Consider the following 21,020-nt stretch of genomic DNA (forward strand, 5'->3'; position numbering starts at 1 on the left):
AGGGGGACCAAACCACTGGATGCGCTTGCTTCCTGGAGAAGGAGGTGTGGGAGGAGAGCAGCCAGGGCCACACAGGGGCAGGCTCCTGATGGTGGGGGTTGGGGGGACAGTGCCCGGGCACGATGTGAGACTCTAGCGGCCTGAGTGGGGCCATTGTCTTGTGGATACGGTGGAGAATGACAATGAGAGTCAGAGAGGTGCCCATGAGAGACCTGCCCGCTGGATGGGGCCCCTGTGGAAGTTCCTGCACCCACCACTGAGTGTGATATTTCATGAGAAAGAGGGAAGTTGCCGGGTTTGGGATCTGGATTGGTATGTGGTGAAACAGAGGGAGTCCCTGAATTTAAAGCACGCGGCCAGAGGGAACACGAGGAAGCAGGCCGCAGGAGCCCAGAATGTCCTGGGGCCGTGGAGCAGGTCCAGTCTAGGAGCTGTCCGTGGAGCAGGCCCTGGCTGGTGGTGGATGTGGGGGGAGGGTGGATCCACCCTGACCTGCCCCCCTCCCCGCCCACCAAGTGCTCACCAAGCACTCTGCTCACTTGGCTGCCAACACCACGTGACACGTGGCTATAACTACAGCCCAGTCTTCCTGTGGTTTTCTGACAGGCAAGGACAGGCTTACATTTGTCCTTGTCCTTTCCCTTCCTGACATGAAGCATTTGTGCTCGGAAAAGTCTGCTGAACTGGAGAATGCAGCTGTGTTGAGAGGTGCCCGCAGGGACCCAGCTGGGGGTGCAAAGCTCAGGGAGGGGGCAGGTACCTGCAGCCACCACCTGGGCCTGCTGTCCGGTCCCTGGGGCCCCGGCTAGTGGGGGAGCACAGAGAGGCACAGCTGAGCTGGGGCTGGCTCCCACAGAGATCCACCAGCAGCGCCAGGGAGGCCAAGGCCAGCAATCCATGCCGGAGGGCAGCTGGGCACAGGGCAAGTGCTCACACTGGCCTCACAGCCTCCCTTTCTCTTTGTCGCTGTTTTTGGCAAACATGTCACTAGCTGCATGTCTGGAGCTGTTGCTCTGCGGGCTTTCTGCAGCGCTTCATCTAGTCTCCCGCCTGTGAAGGGGGCTGTGTCACTTCCCTTTCCCAGGTGGTGACTGTCGAGTCTAGGCTCCCTTGCCGGGGTCTGATCTCAGATCTGTGTTCCTGGAAAGCCATGTGGATTTCCTCTCTCTCCCAGCTCACCGTGTTGAGCAAGTTACACTAACTTATAGTTAGTGTACACTACCTCCCCACTGCCCCATTCCCATACTGGGGCTCAGAGATGTTGGCTGCAGGCCCTGTTGTGCTTTTTTGGGTAAACTTTCTGGTGAGCAGCGGCCCAAGAGGGCAGGCCTCCTGGTTCCTCACTGCACACAGCACCTCTGCCCAGGACACAGTGTGCCAAGTATGCACCAGCCCGCCCGCCTGCTCATGACCTCACCCCTGGTCCACTGTGGCCTTCATCCTCCGTGCACTTTCCTGATTGTCAAGGACAGGAATTGGATGTCGGGGAAGGAAGGATTGTTGTATTGACCCTTGACCCATGAACATTTTCCAGCAAAAACAGAGGAAGTTTGCCCATGGCAGGTGGGTGTGTATATTTGGAAAGTTGGGGGATGGTGGTGGTGGTATTTTCTGTCTTTCTCAGACTGACACGTTCTGCCTGCATGGAGACATTTTGTAGCCAGCACTGGTTGTAAGCTGGGGATTCCCTAATTCATATGTCTCCATTAGACCTTCAGGGTCTGTGCTTTTTCTAAATTTCTCAGCGGAAGCCCAGCCACGACAGGGGTGTGGGGTGGGTGTGCAGCCATGCTCCAAGAACCTGCCGCTGACCAGCCATCATGTAAGCTAGACAGCCCATGACAAGCTCCTGGTTTCCCCTCCTCCCCCGCCACTGTAAGCGCTTTGCCAGAATAGACTAGGAGTCTCTCCTGGTTGTAACCTCTTTCCAGGCTTCTGGGGAGGTCTGTCCCCACCAGAGGTCCCAGGAAGAAGCGGGAGGGCCTGAGGCTCCTGAGTGACAGCCGCTTAACTCATGTCTTCATGGAGTGTGGGAGCGCTGATTGCCCCCCAGCAATACTTGGGACAGTAATTACTCTGCGCTGTCTTTGCGTCATTGATTAATGATCCCCAGAACCCCAAGCACATTTCTCTGCAAATAGCTCCATCTGACATGAGAAGCAGTATATTCAGTGCATGTTAATTGTGGGCCGAGTCAACCCCTGTGCCGTTGGGGGCGATCCTCTGTACCCCCCGCCACCTAAGCTGTCTTAGAGCCGAGGCTCCCCTTGGCAAAATGTGCTTCCAGAGTCCAGTCCAGAGTCGGAACTCAAGTGACAGTTGATTTCGCCGTTGCTATTCTCTTTAAGTACATGAAAAACTAAAATTATTTTTTATACAAACTCAGTGCATCATATTAGCTTGAGGTTGCCTGCAAAGAATCAGGTCAAAGGGAGTTATCTTTGCTCTGGACAGCAGAGAGTAGCATCAAGCTCTTCTCAGGTACTTTAAGATGAGGCCATTTCTGGAAAGTGAAGAAGTGTGTTAACCTGTGTAGGTGGTAACTTCCCGTGTAGGTGAATGGCCAGGACTGACTTTCAAAGACGCAGACTGTGTATGTCCCTACTTAATACCTTCAGTGACTCTATTTGGCATCCTTTGTGCTCCAGGCCACTCCCAAGCTGACCTTGCACTTCCCTGGGCTTGTCTCCCTGACCCTTATGTGTACACACACACACACACACACACACACACACACAGACACCTGACTTCTGACTCTTAATTGTACACAACTACTTACAAACATATACAGACATGTCCAACCAGTTTAAGACTTTGTGTCTTGAAATGCTTCTCCCGGGTTTTATCCTCTTTACTCCTATTTCCAACCTTGGGGACGCCTCCTTGAGGACCACTTCTATGATGTCAGCCCTGCCCCCTCTCTCACCCCTGTATGGGCCAGACAGTCCCCTCTGTGTCCTGAGTGCTTGTACCCTGCCCCCCAACCACGCCATGCTGGGACAGTTGATATTCTCTCTCCTGTTAGACCATGAGCATGGTCAAGGTGTGTCTTGCCTGCCTCTGTGCTTAACAGTGCATGGGACACACACCGAATATTCAGTGAGGATCTGGTAAAGGAATGCAGGAACGAATGAATGAGTTATGAGCAAGATGCTGATGGGAGACGAGATCTCATCTTTCAGAGCCTCGCTGGTGTCCAGAGTCAGTTTCTCGAAGTATGGTCTTCAAGACCTGCATCAGAATCATCCAGGCTGCTTATTAAAATGCAGATTCCAGGTCCCACTCCATACCTGCTGCCCCAGAACCTGTGGGAATGTGGCCTGGGAATATGAACTTTAGCAAGCTGCCCAGGTGATTCTCATTCATTCTCTTTGAATAAGGGCCCAAGATCCCCAAGTCCAGGTTTTACAATTCCCAGAGCTACTCTAGCTAGAAATGTGCTCTGATTTCAGTCAGCCACCAATGAGCAATCCTTAGTAAAGGCAGCTTCCCTGGACTCTGTGTTTTGAACAGTTCTCAGTATGTTTCACTTACACTGGTGTGATCTCTGTCCTTTCCATCTGCTCTGGTCTGAGCCGGCAGTGAGAGTCTGAGCCGCAGTGAGAGGCTGAGAGGCTTGCAGGCTTGTCTGCCGAAGTGGCACATGCAGGCAGGCAGGGGGCATCCCTGCTCCTTGTCTCTGCCTGAAAAGATGAGCTGCTGTAACGACCCATGCATTCTATTTCTTCTCAGATTTGCCTAATTTATATAAAAATAGTATCTCTTTATTCTTTCTTGATACATTTTTTGATCACTAACATGACCAAATGCTCCATTTAAAAGTGATCGAGACGCCAGAGTTCACAGGTAGCCAACATAAATGGAATTTATATAGTCTCTCTCCTTATTATACTTAACTTTTTCATGGCAATTGGTACATTTTTGAAAGATTAAAATACTGACTCCATATGCCAGTAGAAGAGAATGCATCAATAGCAGGGTGTAGGCAAGCAGAAGAATACAGTGTTCGCAGCAGCTCTGTTCTGGGTATCTCATTGGATGGCTCTGCATCTCACTTTTTCTGTTCATTGAATTAGGGCATTACACTGACTTGCAGACTAATAATGCTGGAAGAACTTCAGAGGGCCTCCAGCCGACCTTCCCCTTCTGCAGATGTGCTCACTAAAGCCTGACTGTAGGAGAACATGCTAGCAAGGGGCGGCCATGGGACGTCCCAGCCCATTGTTGCCCCTGTAGCTTCTGCTCTGGGATTTCGGGATTCCCAGCCAACCTGCTCCTTATCACGCACCGGGCCAGGTGTGGCCACGTACTTCGTGGTTCACCTGCCAGAAGTGATGATACATCATCTAGCCGACCTCAAAACAATTCCACTTCTGAAGCAGAAGATCCTCTCTTTTTAAAGTGATCAATAGAATCTCGGCACGAGGGATTTCTTAACCATGAGTAAACTTGGGAGGCAGCCCTCCCAGGGCTAATTTAAATGGAAGAGCAGGTAAGAGTTCACTTAGGTTCATTTTTTAGTTTTTAAAATGCCATTCTTTTCCAGCAGAATCAATTCTTAAGCTATTAACCCAGCTCTCATCAGACATTTTTCTCGTGGTTTGGTTTATTCTTGTTGTTACTTAATTCTCCCCAAAGGAAAACACCAGGGGCTCATAGGAATGTGCTCCAGCCCCTGCTGTGGGCACCACAGAAGGTGGGTGAGGGTGGGGCTTCCCAGGGAAGGGGGAGGTACACAGGCTGGGGCTGGTGCCGGGGCTGTCTCTGCCCCACTGTGTGACCTTGAGGATGAGGTCTCCTCTGTACAAAGGGTAAGAGGAAAAGTTTTAACAGGCTGGTGTCACTGCCTCCTGATGGTGCTGGTGAGATTGTAAATTGGTGCCACCTTACAGAGAAGCAGTCCAGCAACAGAGGAAAATTTAAGATACCCACACCCTTGATCTGCAGTCCCACTTCTAGGAATATATCCTTCAACCCACCATCCTGCATGTTCCAAGTGACCTATGTCCAGGGATGGCCACCGCAACCTCGTCTGTAATGTCCAGACATTTGGAAACAGCCTGAATCCATAGGGGAATTGCACAAATAAGTCTATTACATCTTTGCAAAGAAATACTCTGTACCTATTAATAAGAGTGCAGTCACTCTCTAAGAAGGGATTTGGAAGGACCTCCAAGGTGGGCCATTTAAAGGAAAAAACGAGATGCAGAACAGTGAGCATATGAATATGCTGTATGTATAAAACAGAAAGGGCATATAAACATCTAATGTATTCACTGAATCTCTTTGTGTGGATAGTGGATACACTGTAGGAGGGGTCCAACTTTTCCCAACGCTCAGACTGTCCAGCTGGGCTGGAGAATTAAGTTGACAGAAGACAGACCGACAGGACCATACAGATTTTACTTTTATCGGTATGAGGGAGTCTTCACAGGAAAATGAAGAACCCAAAGGGGTTGGGCCTAACTGCTTAAGTTGAACAAAGTGTAGTCATTGTGAAAAAGTACCCAAAGTGTACAGGGAGGCTGAAGGGAGGTTCGTCCAACTGGGTTTATTTGTACAATTTTCTCTAGGTCTGACCTCTCTGTCTCGGGTGCTGAGAATGTTCTTTTCTTTCTAACAGAAGGAGGGCATTTTTCACTTGGGAGTTTTATCTCCTGCTTCCACCCCCCCAAAAATAAAAAAAAATAAAGGGGGGGGGTAAACCAGAGTGCCCTTCCTGTACCTGCTGTTTTTTTGAGTGTCTTTGACTCAAAACAGTCATGGCAAAGTGGCATATTTTGCAGGGGGGAGCTCATCTGCTTCCCTTCAATACAATAAAGTGGTGATGGTACGTGTCTCTGGAGAAGGCTTTTGGGGAAGCAGGAGGGCTCCACTCAGATGCCTAACTCCCGAAGTAAACGTGCGTCCTCAGTCGTTCCTATTATTATTGGCATTACCGGTTTTACAGTTGTCTGGTACAGTTCTTGTTCATTCCACCCCTTCTTCTTAGATCCCCCTACTTCTCTCCTTCCTCCCACTTGTCTCTGCCTCCACACCCCAAGCCATCTTTCTTCCAGGGGACCACAGAAATAGCCACGTGACTGATCACGTTCCCTCCACTCTTGGTTCTTTCTGATCTACTCTGCACCCAGCAGCCAGGGTCCCCTTTCAGAAACGACCCCTCACACAGCTTCCTGTTGCGATGAGCATAGAGCCCGCTGGCCTCACCAAGACATCCCAAGCACCCCCACCCCCGGATCTAAGCATGCCTACTTCTCAACTCCATCTCCGCTACTATGACCTATTTTCTGCTCCCCAGATCTGCCTTTCCTTCCTCTATGCTCTGTATTGAATGCTCTTTTCTCCTCAGATGCTCTCTGAGTTTTCCATGGCTGCCCCATTTCCATCCATCAGGTCTTAGAGTTTGTCTAAAATATTGTCTCTTCTTAGCTTCTCTCTTCCTTATTGTGATCACCCTAGTTTTCCTCTCTCAGCACATATCACAGTTTGCTATAGTTTATTGGCTGACATGCATCCTTACTACCCGTCTTCCCCCCCGCTGGATTTTAAGCCCCATGAGGGTAAGGTTCTTATTTATCTTGTCCATCCCTCTATCTCTGAAGTCCAGCTCAGGGCCCGGCATGTATAGGAGCTGAGTGAAAACTTTTGAACAGATGACTGTCGGGATGAATGAACAAATTTGGAAATGAGTCCACGGGGAACTCTGGCTCTGCAGGGAGCTGTGAGGGCTAGCTCCTCTGACAAAGAGGGTGCAGGAGAGGCCAGGGAACCAGCTGCCTTCAGGAGGCTTGGGTTTTAGGTACCATGGCTCTTAGCTAGTCCCTGCTTAGGAAAAATAGTTCAGAGATGACTGTGGGCAATGCTTTATCTTGGAACAAAAAACCCTTGGCACATCTTCACCTTCCGGCCTTGGCCCTGACAACAAATTCCATTAGATGCACTAGTTGGAAAACTGGCATTCAAGGCCTGTTTTCCAGATTCCATCAGTGTATTCCCAGTATTGTTCCCCACAGTGAGCAGGGGGCTTAGCTTTAATTACAGGCTCTGCCACTTACTAGGTGACCGATCTTTGGTAAGACTCTTATTTCTAGGGACGCCTGGGTGGCTCAGTGGTTTAGGCCGCTGCCTTCGGCTCAGGTCATGATCTCAGGGTCCTGGGATGGAGTCCCACGTCTGGCTCTCTGCTCTGAAGGGAGCCTGCTTCCCTCTCGCTCTCTCTGCCTGCCTCTCTGCCTACTTGTGATCTCTCTCTGTCAAATAAGTAAATAAAATCTTTAAAAAAAAAAAAGACTCTTATTTCTGGGACTTTTTCTTTTTTCCTCCCCAATAGTAAAACCTCCCATCCCTGATTGTAAGAATTCTATTGGTTAGCATGTGTAAAATGTTTACAGTAGTTGTATGTTAGACAGTAAACAAACAAACAAAAAAATCAGTTCCTCTTTTGTGTAACTGGAATTAGCCCAGAATTACCCTGAGAAAATGTTGGCCTTGGCCTTACTCTTAGTCCATTTGGGGTCCTGTCATCTAGAATTCATTGATTCCCTCACTTGTTCAGGGATTTATTCCATGGGAACAACCACTGAGTCCTTACTTCATACAGAAATCCAGGTCATACCAAGACACAGGTCAGGCTCCCTGGGAAGCCAGCTATGGGCCAGAGATGTGCACGAGGGACATTCCCTCGGAGTGACAGGCACAGGGTCGTGCAGAGGGAGAAGTGTAACTCTGACGCAGTCTCAGCCAAGGCCTCAGGTGATGCCATGAGAGCTGGGGCTGTGGGGTGGGACTGGGGCACAGGGTGACTCTTCTTACCCTGCAGGGACCAGTTGTTGCGTAGAGACTGCCACAAGGAAGGGGGTGTGCCCTGCAGCCAGGCATTCTCTTTAACACAGGTGATCGTGGAAAGCTGCCAGAATTTCCAGCCACTGAGAGAATGAACTTGAGTCTGAAAGGAGGGATCTGGGGGAGCACATGCCTCCTTCGTGTACATCTGGACTAGCCTTGGCCTTGCAGAGACAGCAGAGCCAGTCTTACACTTGTGGTTCTGGAAAGGCATGTTCCAGTCCCAGTACAGCCACCTGGCCAGCCCCCGACAAGCTCCATCACCCGTGTCACGGAGGGATGCCTGGCACCCTGAAAACCGTCCCACTGTTAAATACAGAAGTTTTGCTTGGTTGTGGAGGGGTTTAAAGTGAGAGGACGTTGGTCAGTGTGCTCAGTACAGCCATAAACACTCACCCATGTGTCTTGGTAGGGGCGGGGGTGGCTGTGGGTAATTCAAATAACAAGACAGTGATTTTGGTGGAGAAGGGCTGCTGAGACTGCGATGAGCAGGGCAGCTCTCAGGCAGTGGCTCCGTCCCTCTAACAAAGAGTTGCTCTCCAGACCCTCAGTGGGTGCCTGCTCGTTGCGCTCATGCCCTCCGTAGGAATGATGGGCATGCTTTACACGCACACAGACTGACTCGGCACTGTCTTCCTCCAGGTGACACAGAAGTACTCCCTGGTGATCGTGCAGGGCCATCTGGTCTCCGAAGGGGTCCTGCTCTTCGGCCACCAGCACTTCTACATCTGCGAGAACTTCACGCTCTCTCCCGTGGGGGATGTCTACTGTACGCGCCACTGCTTATCTAAGTGAGTTCCCGACCTCTTGCGCAGACTCTTTGCAGAGCCTCGACTTCCTTCGCGGCCACCCCTACTCCTACCCCTCCCACCTTTGTGTTATTGTGGGCTTCGCTTTGGGCCTGAAACTGAACCATGAGGAAAAGCAGAAGAACCTTAAGACACGGGCATCCCTGACTGTGGTTTCCCAAAGCTAAAATCCGGCGTAGGTAACAAAGAGGCAGCTCCTCATGCTTCATGAGGCACGGAATGCACGAGGGGGATACAAGACAAGGGGGGTCTGTGCTTAGGTTGGGTAACTGGAGCCAGTCCCATCAGCTTATTCATTCAGCAGCTTGTTGACTGGTCATTCTGCAGGAAGCACCGCACTCCTCCCCTCATGCTGAGTGAGGCACACGAGGGCACATGGCAGCACAAGCAGGTGCTTTTGGAAAGAGTTTGGAGTACACTGTTTTCGTGGGACGGAATATATGTCATGGGAGGACTTTTCTGGGCTCACAGTTGATGAAATGAGGCTTGTGTGCTGAGCGAGAGCCCCTGGAAGACATGGGCTGAGATCTGGGTTTGGAAGGAAGGATGAGATTTGGGTAGAAATTTGAAGAGTCATTTTTTTACACCAACTGGTACCAGAAGTCTTTGGCAGGAAATTCAGAGGTTCCTCTTTATAATCAAGTATATTTGTTCTGTTAGGTTTGGGTAGCTCTCACTGATTAATCCTCTTGTGTTTATAAAATGCAACCACCCAAAATCCAAGTAACTGTGTTCACACCTTTGCTAGGACTTCAGTGGTCAGGTCATATGCTTCCTGGATAATCATATGTGAATACACTTGGATGAAGACATCTTGATTTTTCTGACTAGCAAAGGTTCACATGATGACAAGAGAACCTCCTAACCCAGTGGCCCTCGAACGAATATCAGGTCACCTTGAGGGCTAGTTAAAAGAGACTTCTGGGACCCACCTTCATCTCCATTGCTAGTTTAGTAGGTTTGTGGTAGGGCCGGAGATTTTAACAAGTTCTCAGCTGATGCTGATCCTACTGGTCTGGGACCACATTTTGGGGACCACATGTTGAGAACCACTATAATTCCTAACCTGCCAATAACTAAGAATTTCAATGCCTGGTTGTCATATCACTTCCAGCCTATGGCAGGAAGCAAGAGTTTAAGGAGTACGGAAGAAGAGTATGTCAGCTCCCTCTCCCTTGATTAAGATTTGCTCTAAAATGCTTAGCCTTTTTTTTTTCCCTGCTAATTTCCATCTTTTATTCATACCAAATGTTCACCCATTGCTGTGAGTCTTCTGTGCTCTTCCAAGGCAGGAGGAGCCTAATTAATACTTGGCACGTGCATCCCATCTTATTGCTCATGTTTTATTGATACTGATCAATATGGACAATGGGTCTGCAGACTTGCCTTTCTGAGAGCCGATGAAAGCTTTCTACTCTTACCTCTGTGCATGGAATGCCTGTGTAATGACTTATAGAATCCATTGCTTCACTCTCCACCTCTAGTTTAAATCGAGTTAGTGTTAGATAAGATCTTATTGATTAGGTAAATTGTGTTTATGAGGAGCATCTAATCCTGATCAAACTGACTATCTCTGCACTTTCACTAGAAGCCCTGTTGTCAGGCTGTATGGATGCACTTGGTTTGCAGTGACAAAGGAGACCTCCCGTGTCTGGAAATGTACTTCTCTGGAAAGTGAGTAGGAGAGGAGTGAGAACAAATGACTACCCTGGAGTGTTATTTGGGAATTGCTTAGGTGATTTTAGTCACTGGCCCTCAGAGAAGTATTTGTTAATCAGACAGTGCTTTCTAGCTGAGGTCTTGTCTGCTGCCCGAAGAAACTGCCAGCTCTCATGAGATGTGGTTCTCAGAGACTGGCTATTAGATCATGTCAGATCAATGGGGATTAAGTCTTATTTTGACCACAGAAACTAAGGAAGATACATAAATAAGCTAGTTAAAAATAAAGCTAACGCAACCCTGAAATGTCTCTCTAAAAGACCCATCAAATTGAGTAGAATTGAGCACTAGACCTTGAAAGAGGCTCTCTGCTGCACCATTAAAATATCCCAAATAGAACTCAGGAACAGTGCAAATCCTCCAGCATTGATTGCACTTGTGAGCTTTGGAACTTTCCTTGGAAAGTAAGAACTTTTCCAGAAGGTTTATTTTGCCTTCAGTGAGATTGCCTGTTGCTTAAATAGAATGACTGTACTTGTTTCCTGAGGCTGGATAACAAAGTACCAAAGCCTGGGTGGCTGAAAAAATCAAATTTATTGTCTCCCAGTTTGGGAGATGAGAAGTCCAAAATCAAGGTGTCAGCAGGGCCGTGGTCTCTCCTCAGCTCTAGGGGAAGATCCATCCCAGTTCCTTCTAGCCTCTGGTGTGTTCCTGTAGCCCTCAGCCTTTCGTGCCGTGTAGATACACCACTCCAGTCATGGCCACCTTCTCTCTGTGTGTCTTCACAAGATCTTCCCCCTGGGGGTGTGTCTGTGTCCAAATTTCCCCTTTATTTAAGGATGCCAATCCTGTTGCATTAGGACCAAGTACCCTATTTCTTAAAAAAAAAAAAAAAAAAGTCACATTCTGATGTACTGGGGGCTTAGGACTTCAACATATCCTTCTTGGAGGCCACTACTCTATCAAAAACAGTGTCAGGCAAGCTCACAAGATACAACATTGGATTCATTTTGTGGGAATCCAAGCCATCCAGCTGGTATTTTGTGATAGGGTGCTTATAATCAGATATTTTCTCCACATCAGTCAGCAGTTCCGAAGCACCATTGCTCCATTTAATTTGATTCAACAAATCCTGACTGGACATCTGTACTGTGCCAGGCACTGTGGTAGACTCCACAGACACAAAGAGGTAAATCAGATGTGGGCTGAGTCTGGTAAAAAGTTTGTGATCTAGTGGCTAATTCTGGATTAAAATTACAGGTATAAATTCTGACAATTGGATAACCCCAGAAATAATTTCAAATACTTTAGTCTGAAATCCCCACCTTGACTCTCAAAGACCAGGTCAACCAATATGATTATCACTTAGTTTAGTGTGGTTTCCCTAGTTAAGAATATTAAAAATTATACTATGCCCACTCTGGAAGACTTACATATGTCATGAGAGCTGTCGAGCAAAAGAGCAGTAAGCACCAACCTGTGGCCACGCTCTACCTAAAGAAGAATGTAAATCAGTTTCTTCTTTCCGTTCATTGACCTTAGGTGCTTGAATTCTGACTTAATGTGCAGAACACATTAAATACAGCGTTGGCCAAGAGACCCAGTCACAGCTGTGTCCGACTAACGCTACATAAGACAGAACTCCACTTTGGACTTACATCAGTGAACTTAATAATGTTTTTTACAGTTTAATCTTACTGAGCGTTTGGGTCTCTCTGAGCATTCCTGCCTGATATGGTTATTCCATCCCAGCAAGTAGGAGAAAAATGAGTGCATTTCCTCCTAAAAGCTCCTGCCTAAAAGCATTTTCCAGAATATTCTTTCTCATGTCACCAGTGTCTCTGAATCCTGGGTTGTGGGATCCATCAGCAGAGAGTCTGCTGACAGGAGGCCTTTTTGCCTCAGAGGAGAATAGGTGTTAGTGAATGAGCTTGGATTTTAGAATCTGAGGAGCCAGGTTTGAAACAAGTTCCACATGACCTTGGAAAAGTCACTTCTTCTCTTCGCTGACATGGGTGACAGACCCATGTCTCTGCCACTGCCGGGCAGCATGGCATGGAGGCCTAGTGGCCAGCTCTGCAGGCCGGGTGAAGAGGGCCCCGTTGGAACTGGGGTGAGGAGGAGACAGGATGCCAGCTTCTCGCCCATTCCTGCTACCTTATGCGAGCACAGAGGCTCTCCTGGCTCTTGGCTTCTTGGATCTGTGGTTGATACGCAGGCTTCTTGAGGGCAGAGGTGACCCAGCATGGCGGTGGTGGAGGGTCTCCAGTTCTCAAGTCCTGAAAGGGGATTAGATCAGAGCTTTTGCAGCCATGTACAATTTAAACTTGCTACATCACTCAGAAGCAAGTCTGTAACTGAAATCAGTCTTGTTAAGTCCCGCTCATGGGTGGTAAAAAGCTTGATCTGGTTCCCTAAAAATGTTTCTATCGTTACTCCCAGTGCACGAACTGTCCTCTTTGGGGTAAATCTGAGCCCAGTTCATGATGCTCCCTTTCTCTCCCTCCCTTTCTTCCCAAGGGGAGTCATTCTGCCCTCTGAGAGGGCTCCTGGCTCGGGGCCAGTGCTGTGGGGGCCACGGCCAATGCTGTGGCCAGTGTCCTTCAGCCTGCCACACATGTCTCTGGGGCTCGGGTAGCTGGACCACCCCAGGCCCCACGCTGCTGAAGCCACGCTGAACACAGGCTTTTTAGGGAGGCTCTTCATCTTTCTGTCCTTGCCTTCTAGCCTGACATTTCCCCAAGTGTAATGGGGTCTTTCACTCTTTCCCCCCTTTGACCCATGTTTGACCCATGTGCCCAGAGAAACTTCTTACACTCACGCCCCACCTTGTGCCACTGTCTGCCCTGGAGGCTATCGCCTCGTCTGATGATACTGTGCCGCACCCTGCTCCAGAGCAGGCTGACAGAGGCAAGGGGTCAGCGGGGCTGGCGCCCCCAGCTGGCAGTGATGACAGCCCTCCACCCAAGGGGTCTCCAGAACCATGGTGGGCTGTGGGGCAGGAGGGGAACAAGCCCTCCACACGCCCTCTCACTGCTTATCCTGTTTCCTTTCCAGCATCAGCGATCCATTCATCTTCAACATGTGCAGCAAAGACAGGTCCTCCGACCATTACTCGTGCCAGAGTCACAGCTACAGGGATCTCCGGGAGCTCCGGCAGGCTCGCTTCCTGCTGCAGGTACGCCCCGGGGAGCGGTCAGGAGGGACACCAGCTTCTCATGGCATGGGTGCTCCAGGTGCCAGTGAGTCCCCATCAGACTGTGAGGGACAAACTCTGTGACCCCTTTCACACCTGTGCAGAGCCCAGTGCCCTTTGGGACAAATCTGCGAATGTGACTTGTCCTGGTTGGCAGGTTTGATGTCTGCTGCACTCGCTCCCTGCTTCACAGCTCCCTGCTATTTGGCTGTTGGAACCGTCTCTCTCTTGCTGCATCATTTAGAACCCAGCCTCTTGGCTTTATTTTCCCCTTGATGTGCTCCAGAGTGGCCTTGGATATTCTAGAATACGGGACAGGGCAGCTCCGCTGCCTCACGGCACAGTGAATAACTAGAGAGTCCAGGGTCAGCCTACTTGCCTGAGGGTGCGGACCACCTCCGCTGACCTCCGCCCCTGCCCTTTGCCCTCCCCACGGCCAAACCCAAGCTCCAAATGCCTGGGCATTTCCTGGGCCAAGTGGTTTGGAGATCTCCTGACTGTCCCCTCCAACCAGGCTCCCAGGGCTTCATCCAGTGCCTCCAAGGGCTCACCAGGGGCTAGAGGAGCCCGTTCCCTTCAGAGGCAGGGATCTGCCACCAGCTAGGCACAACCTGAGGCTTCTCACTTGAGTTGCAAGGGGAGGAGCCCCTGCTGGCCTCAGACACCCCTGGCCTCCCCCAGCCCAGCCTGACTGGTAATGAAGCTGCATGTGTGGCCAGAGGCCTCCCAGGTGCAGGCAGAGGAAGAGATGAGAGACCACTCTTGGAGTGGGGAGGAGCCCCAAGCTCTCTTCTACCCTTTCTGTAAGGTCTCTGCTCTGCTAAGGCCAACAGGGGGACAGGGTTTGGCCCTAATCAACCTAGCCATAAGAGTATTTTGTTGGTAAATGTCTTTGGGTCTATAATTCATCATGGAATCCTCCTCCTGGGGAGCCTCCTTACAATTCTCTGATAGTGAAGCTCAGGAAGGCCTTTTAGGCAGGCTCATTCTAGAAAGGATCCACAAGCTGCTGGAGTCCAACCAGCCCTCTTCCTCCCTCTCCACTGATTTTGTCTACAGAGTGTTGGTTCTCATCTTGCCTGACCTTAGTGAGCTTCTTTGCAAGGACAGTGAGTGAGAAGGAGACCACTGGAGGAAGCCCTGCCCCGAGGGTTCTGGGCAGTGTGGCCAGGATGGGCCTCATCCTGACCACAACAACGATGCTTCGTGTCTTCCAGCATTACATGATAGCGCTCAGCACATGTTTTGGCACATCTAAGTACTCAAAATTATTATTTTATGAGTATGCCTACCTTATAAGTTATATGTAGTAATACATGGGTATCAGCGAGTGAGTTTCTTCCCCCTAGTGCCCCTCAGTAAGCAGTGATGGTTTCCAGATGTTCGGTTATTGGCCTGACAGTAGTGGGAGGGAGAAATGGGAGGGTGTGTGAGCATTGGGGGTGGGATTTGGGGTCAGGAAGAGCTTTGTGAGCAAGATCCCATTTCTCTTAGGTTCTCCCAGGAGAAAGTCAGATCTTGGCTACTCAAGGTTGCCAGGTGAAGCCATTACGTCTGCCTTGATCATCTGTTTTGCACAGTGCTTAGATTTCTAGTCGCAGAAAATACCCAAAGCTCCTATGTGTACCCCCAGCTGGAGGGGGTTGCATTACCATCACAGACACTTCGCCTCTGTTCAGGAGCCTAGTGAACTGGACTTTGAGAGCTCCCTTCCAGCCAGGCGGAAGCAGGTGACTCTGATGAAGCAACCCCCCTGTGCCCGGGCCTCACCCCTGCCTCCAGCCCTGGGAATTCTCTCCCGGACCCCATCTCATCCCCGAGCCTCATCGTCCATGCAGGCTCTCTCTGTGGCTGTTCCAAATATGCTATTTACACAGCCTGGAATAGAAAGAAGGGAGACAGGGAGGGAGGAGAGAAAGGAAAAAGAGAGTATGTAGAGTTCATTTCGACATTAACCAAATACCCTTGCTAGGTCAACAAGACCACAACAGATTGGATCGCAAAATGAGCTGGGCAAAGCACCCTGTGCCTGCAGGTCTGTTGGTCGGCTGCCCAGCTTGTGAGCTGCACAAGCCCCCCAGACAGTTCCCCTAATGTTTCTGATAGGGTGACTCTGGTTCAGGAAACCAAACTTGTGACCCGGAAGTGAAAGTGTCTGAAGGTATTGCCAGGCCCTTTCCTCCCTCTGTCTGTTCCTGGCTTATCCTGGGAGTGGGGCTCTTGCTTTCTGCTCAGTCGAAGGAAGTCTGAGGCCCCCTGCCCTCCTACTCATCCTGAGGGAACTCCCCTCATCACTGCCACCAAGGAGGTTAGAAGAACCAACCAGGAAGGGTTGTCTGACACAGAGAACCAAATGACCCCTGGCTAGAGACTTTGTGGCCTGGTGTCCCTCTGTTCCAGGCAACTTCAGCAGCAGTGAAAGGGGTTTCTCTTTATAGGACATTGCTCTGGAGCTCTTTTTCCAAAATGGATATTCCAAGTTTCTTGTCTTTCACAACAACGATCGGAATAAGGTCTTCAAAAGGTAAGGGTTTAAAAATCCTCCTCTAAGAAAACTGATCATGAACTGATTGCAGAACAGACGTGGCTCTGTTCTGTTCTCAGGAGCACTGTTTATAACCTACAACATGCAGGATTTAGGTCAGACACAGGAAGGACTTACTGACTTACAGAGCTATTAAACCATGGAACCAAGTACAGAAAAAGCAGCAGAGGTGCCTTCCCCAAATCCTGGGAAATAGGCTCCATTTCACAGACTGAAGTAGTTTAGGACAGTAATGACTAAAGAGGGAAGAACATGTGCAGACACAACACATTTAAGAAGCTGGCTGTTTAATGGGCCTTCCAGAATCTTCTGGCTTTGTTTTTTTAATTTTCCAAATAATTTTTTTGGCTTAATTTTCTTTTTGATCCCAGTTGCCAATTTTAGTTGCTCCAATTTCGTATTTCACTGGAAAGAATTCCAAACAACTGATTTCCCACTTTTTCATGGAACATCTTTTTTTCTTAAAGAGAGAAGCCTGCTGTTTTTGTTGAACTTCTTTCTCCAACTACATGAATCAATCTAAGAAGTTTAAGCTGGGGTTTAAATGTTTTGAGACTAATGGTTATTTTTTTCGGCACTATTAAAGTTACAGACAGACTGATTTGTGGAGCATCTAGGAGGGCCAGAAAGAAAAGGAGGTTCCTAGCCACAAATAGAAAACACAGAAGGCAGATGGACAGAAGGGGTGGTTCAGCTTCACTTGGGGCTGGAAGTTCTGAGGTGATTTGTGACATCCCCATTTTGAGCTCAGAGGTTCTAGCCTTGCCTTCCTGTTGGCCCTGGCCAGTAGCTGGCATCAGGACCAGCTGCTGGGACCAAAGGGCAGGGCCAGTGTGAAGATAACTCCCGCTGAGAGGCTGTTGCCCCAGCTCTGGGCACATCTCCATTGCCTTCCTCTGAGGTGCTTCCAATGAGGGCTGTTATATGGCCTCCTAAAGCTTTCTTCAAGTTCTATTTTAGACCAAACCGAAGTAGTACACAGGCAATGTGGAACCTCACGTCCATTTCTCCCTGTGATTTCTGTGTGTTAAACACAGTTTTTCACAGTTAATCTAGAAGTTTTATTTTTTTAAAGATTTTATTTATGTATTTATTTGACAGAGAGAGAGAGATCACGAGTAGGCAGAGAGGCGGGCAGAGAGAGAAGGGGAAGCAGGCTCCCTGCTGAGCAGAGAGCCCGATGTGGGGCTCGATCCCGGGACCCTGAGATCATGACCCGAGCCATAAATAGAGGCTTAAACCAATGAGCCACCCAGGCACCCCCTACAAGTTTTATACATCCTTGGCTCAGGCAGTGAATGTTGGCCAAACCATTCCCAACCCTGCCTCAAGGAGCCTTAATTTAGATGGAATTTTCAGCTGTTGCTGAAATTGGCAACAGAATTGTCAAGTGCCTGGCCCAGCTTGCCAATATGCAGATTGTTTTATTGTTACCATTTTTATTAAGGCTAGAGTGTATAATGACAGCATGTTTCAGAGGTAGACCCAGGTCTGGGGTGCATGACCTGGGGGACAGGTTGGGGTGGGGGGGGGCAAGTATGTACCCTCCCTCTGGACTGGCACCAGAAATGTCTCCTGGTGGTAGAAGACTCTTGACTGCTGCTGGAATGATCCTTTCCTTTTTGTGTAGCTTCTGCTCTTTCCAACCCACCTTGAAGGGGAAAGGCATCACAGAGGACCCCCTCAATCTAAGGTAAGGGCACACAGGCAGGTGTCAAGCCATGCTCTCTGGACATGGCACTGGCCTTGCTTTGATTGCTTTCATTTGTCTGATCCTACGGTGAAGAAGTCATGCAAAGAGCACATCTATCTACCTTCCCCTTCATTTTGTTATCTCCCATCCTCATCCTCTCACCCTCTTCCTGGAGCTGCTTCTGTCAATTAAACCTCTGCAAAGCGAGCTTGAAATTCCATGGGCTCCGTGACTTTTTCAGACCAAAATGCAAGAAGCAGCCATCTGCCCTTGGTGGGCAGGGCAGGTTGCCTGGTGTGGTGTCCACGCAGGCCCAGTCTTGGTGTCAGGCCCCTGGGCAGGGGCTGCGAGTGGTCCCAGCTCTGTCCTTCCTTTGTGAAACTCTCTGAAAGCTTAGAAGCTCAGTTAGCAGAGGGTGGAATGGGCGTCAGATATTAACTTAGGAATCTGTGATATGGAGCACCTTGCCAGGGAATGTCATGCTTCTAGCCTCTTCCCACGGCCTCCTGTAACAAGTACCCGGTTCTCTGGATGACTCATTTGGGATTGGTAAGTTTATTTCAATTATCAATGAAATGAGAAGAAGAGATGGTTGCTGGTTTTTCTCTGGGAGTTTATGTTGAGAGGGGTGTCCCCAGGAGATTCAAAGTGTTTATAATAAAATATATATATATTTTATAATGACTGTGGAACAGGTACCACCAAGTCATTCATGGCAATTTATCAATAGTGTGTTGCTTGTGGCGGTTGCTGCTTGACAGAGCAGCAAGCAGCCAGCATCTTCCCTGTCCTCATTGTGTGTGCATTTTCTCGAGGAAGGTAGAAGGAGGCAATGTCAATGAGTGAAATACAAAGCATATTAGATAATCAGTATAAAAAACAAAGTAGGTAGAGGCATGGATGGAAATCTTAAGGTGGTAAGGGAAACCCTCACCCAGAAAGCAATATTTGGATTCAGCCGTGAACAAAGTGGGGAAGCAAGCTTGCAGATCACTGGTGAAAGAGCATTACAGGCTGAGGGAAGAACAAAGGAAAGGCCATGGGTGGGGGGTGGGGAGCACATTGGGCTCAGCTGAGGCCAGAGTGCTTGAGGTGCAGGGAAGAGACGGGAGAGAGGGAGCAGGGGCTGGTTCATGCAAGCCTCGGGGCTCCTGGTGATGCCATTGGGTTTTACTCTGAGTAAGTGGGCAGTATTGAAGGAATGCTGGGACCTAACTTATTAAAGAATCACTCTGGCTTCTGTGTCAAGAATAAGTATAGTAGGTCAAAGGCAGAAGTGGGAATCCACTGAGGAGGCTTTGGCAATAATGCAGTTGAGAGATGGTGATGGCTTGGATCGAGGTTGGGGGGCACAAAGACGGCATGATGTGCTCTGTTTATGGACACACTTTGAAGCCATGTGTGCTGGGATTTGTTGAGAAATTAAGCGTAGGGTGTGTGTGTGTGAGAGAGAGAGAGAGAGAGAGAGCAAGCACACTTAAAGATAAGACCAAGGATTTAGACTTGAACAAGTGGAAAATAGGATGGAAAGACTGCAGGAAGAACTACTTCAGGGTGTGGTGGATAGCAGGAACTCAGTCTGGGACATGTTAACTTTGAGATGCCTGCCCGATATCAAGGTGGAGGTATCATGTATACCAGGGGGTATATAAACCTAGAGTTTAAGGGAGAGGTCCATGTGAGATAGAAACTTGGAAGATATTTAAAGCCTTGAACCTGGCTAAGATCACCAAGAGGAAGAGTCCATATGGAAAAGAGGTCTAAGGATTATGCCTTGGGATATGCCAACCTTTAGAATTAAGGATGTGGAGAGGAGCCAGCTGGAGAAATGGAGACGTTATAGCCAGGGAGATAGGAGGGACTGCAGGTGTAGGAGATGTCCTTTAAGCCAAGTCAAGTGTCCAAGGAGGGAGTGGTCAACCGTGTTGGTGATCAATTATTATTGGTAGGCCAAACAAGAGAGGAACTAAGAAATGACCATTAAATTTCTCAACAGGGGGTTTATTAGTGACCTTCAAAAGATCAGTTGGAGTAGCTGCCAGCAGAAGCTTCCTGTTGTGCCAGAAGATGACCCTTTAATTGGTAGATCGTGGGAAGCCCAGGGCATACCAGGGGATGGTCCAGGAGGCCCAGGCAGCACTGGGCTACTAGAAGAGGGGTAACCATTTACAGGTGGGAATGGACGTATTTCAGTAGTTCAACAGAGGTACAGTCCCAATTGTGCATATCAGCCCTGCTGACCTCATGTTATTTAAGTTTCATGTAAACTTCAATGCCCACACTTGGATTTCTCTGCAACATTTCAGTTCAAGTATGTAAAGCCACTTCAAACTAAATGAAGCCAAAAAGCAGATTCATCGCCTCACATACATGGAGACCAGCAAAGGTCTGGCTCCAGTCATGTTAGGATCTCTGGGCTCAATAAATCCCAGCACACTGTAGGTGTACACCGCATAGCGAGGGTTTCCTTTGAGTTGACTCCATTCTTGGCAGGCTGTCCAAGCATAATGGCATCAATGTCCCCAATAGCTCTAGTCAATGACTTGGGAATTCTACCACAGGAGGAATGCTCTATCCCAGTAATTTCAGAAATATCCCCGAAATGATTTTCCTCTGTCAAAGTTAGGTTAGTGCCCATCCCAGAATTAATCAGGAGTTTTCATAGGCCACATCAGTGTCATGCATCCACCCACCTTCTAGAAGTGGGATCAGTCCCACCCAACAACATAGACCAGACTGACAGGGTCATGGTTCCCCAAGATCATCAAGGCTCTGTTATCATAAGAGGACTGGGTACTGAGGGGTCAACAAAAGCAGATAGCCAGCCACTACTCCATGTGGAAAGCTCTCCCAGGCACCACCACACTCATGAGTTGGACACTGACTTCCTCTCTCACTGGAATTTTTCTCTCTTTGCATCAACTTTGACATGCCACTTTGCTGAACCCCACTTGTCTCTGCAGATCCCCTTCTTTCTTCTAAATGATGCCTGTGCTGTCACTGAGTGGGCACCCATCTGTCCCACAGCTGTGAGCCTCATTCTGTCTATTCCTATACTGTTGCTCTCAGAGTCTTCAAGATGCCTTGCCCTGACAACGCACACTTATGTCTGCACAGGTAAGCTTCTGAATTTCTGTCCCAGATGGAGGGGGAGAAGACAAAGGAGCTACAGAGGGAAGAATACATAAGACGAGCTAGCCAAAATGACCACAAAGTGTCAGGAGAATTCTTGACCCGGGGGTGAGTCAAAGATGTAGAAATTACTCCTCACTC

The 21,020-nt window shown here is 48.9% G+C and overlaps 1 protein-coding gene across 3 annotated transcripts in view; it reads left to right on the top strand.

Moving 5' to 3' along the window:
- The window catches only part of WDFY4 (WDFY family member 4), a 271,420-nt gene that overhangs the window by 180,675 nt on the left and 69,725 nt on the right, over positions 1 to 21,020 (top strand). For all 3 annotated transcript variants that reach the window (XM_046027423.1, XM_046027426.1, XM_046027425.1), the window contains exons 44-47: positions 8,488 to 8,636; positions 13,371 to 13,491; positions 15,948 to 16,033; positions 17,685 to 17,747. In XM_046027423.1, coding sequence (XP_045883379.1) covers positions 8,488 to 8,636; positions 13,371 to 13,491; positions 15,948 to 16,033; positions 17,685 to 17,747 — 419 coding nt within the window. The remainder of the gene's footprint in view (positions 1 to 8,487; positions 8,637 to 13,370; positions 13,492 to 15,947; positions 16,034 to 17,684; positions 17,748 to 21,020) is intronic.

This window comes from Meles meles, chromosome 13 (assembly GCF_922984935.1).
Source record: "Meles meles chromosome 13, mMelMel3.1 paternal haplotype, whole genome shotgun sequence".
Classification (NCBI taxonomy): domain Eukaryota; kingdom Metazoa; phylum Chordata; class Mammalia; order Carnivora; family Mustelidae; genus Meles; species Meles meles.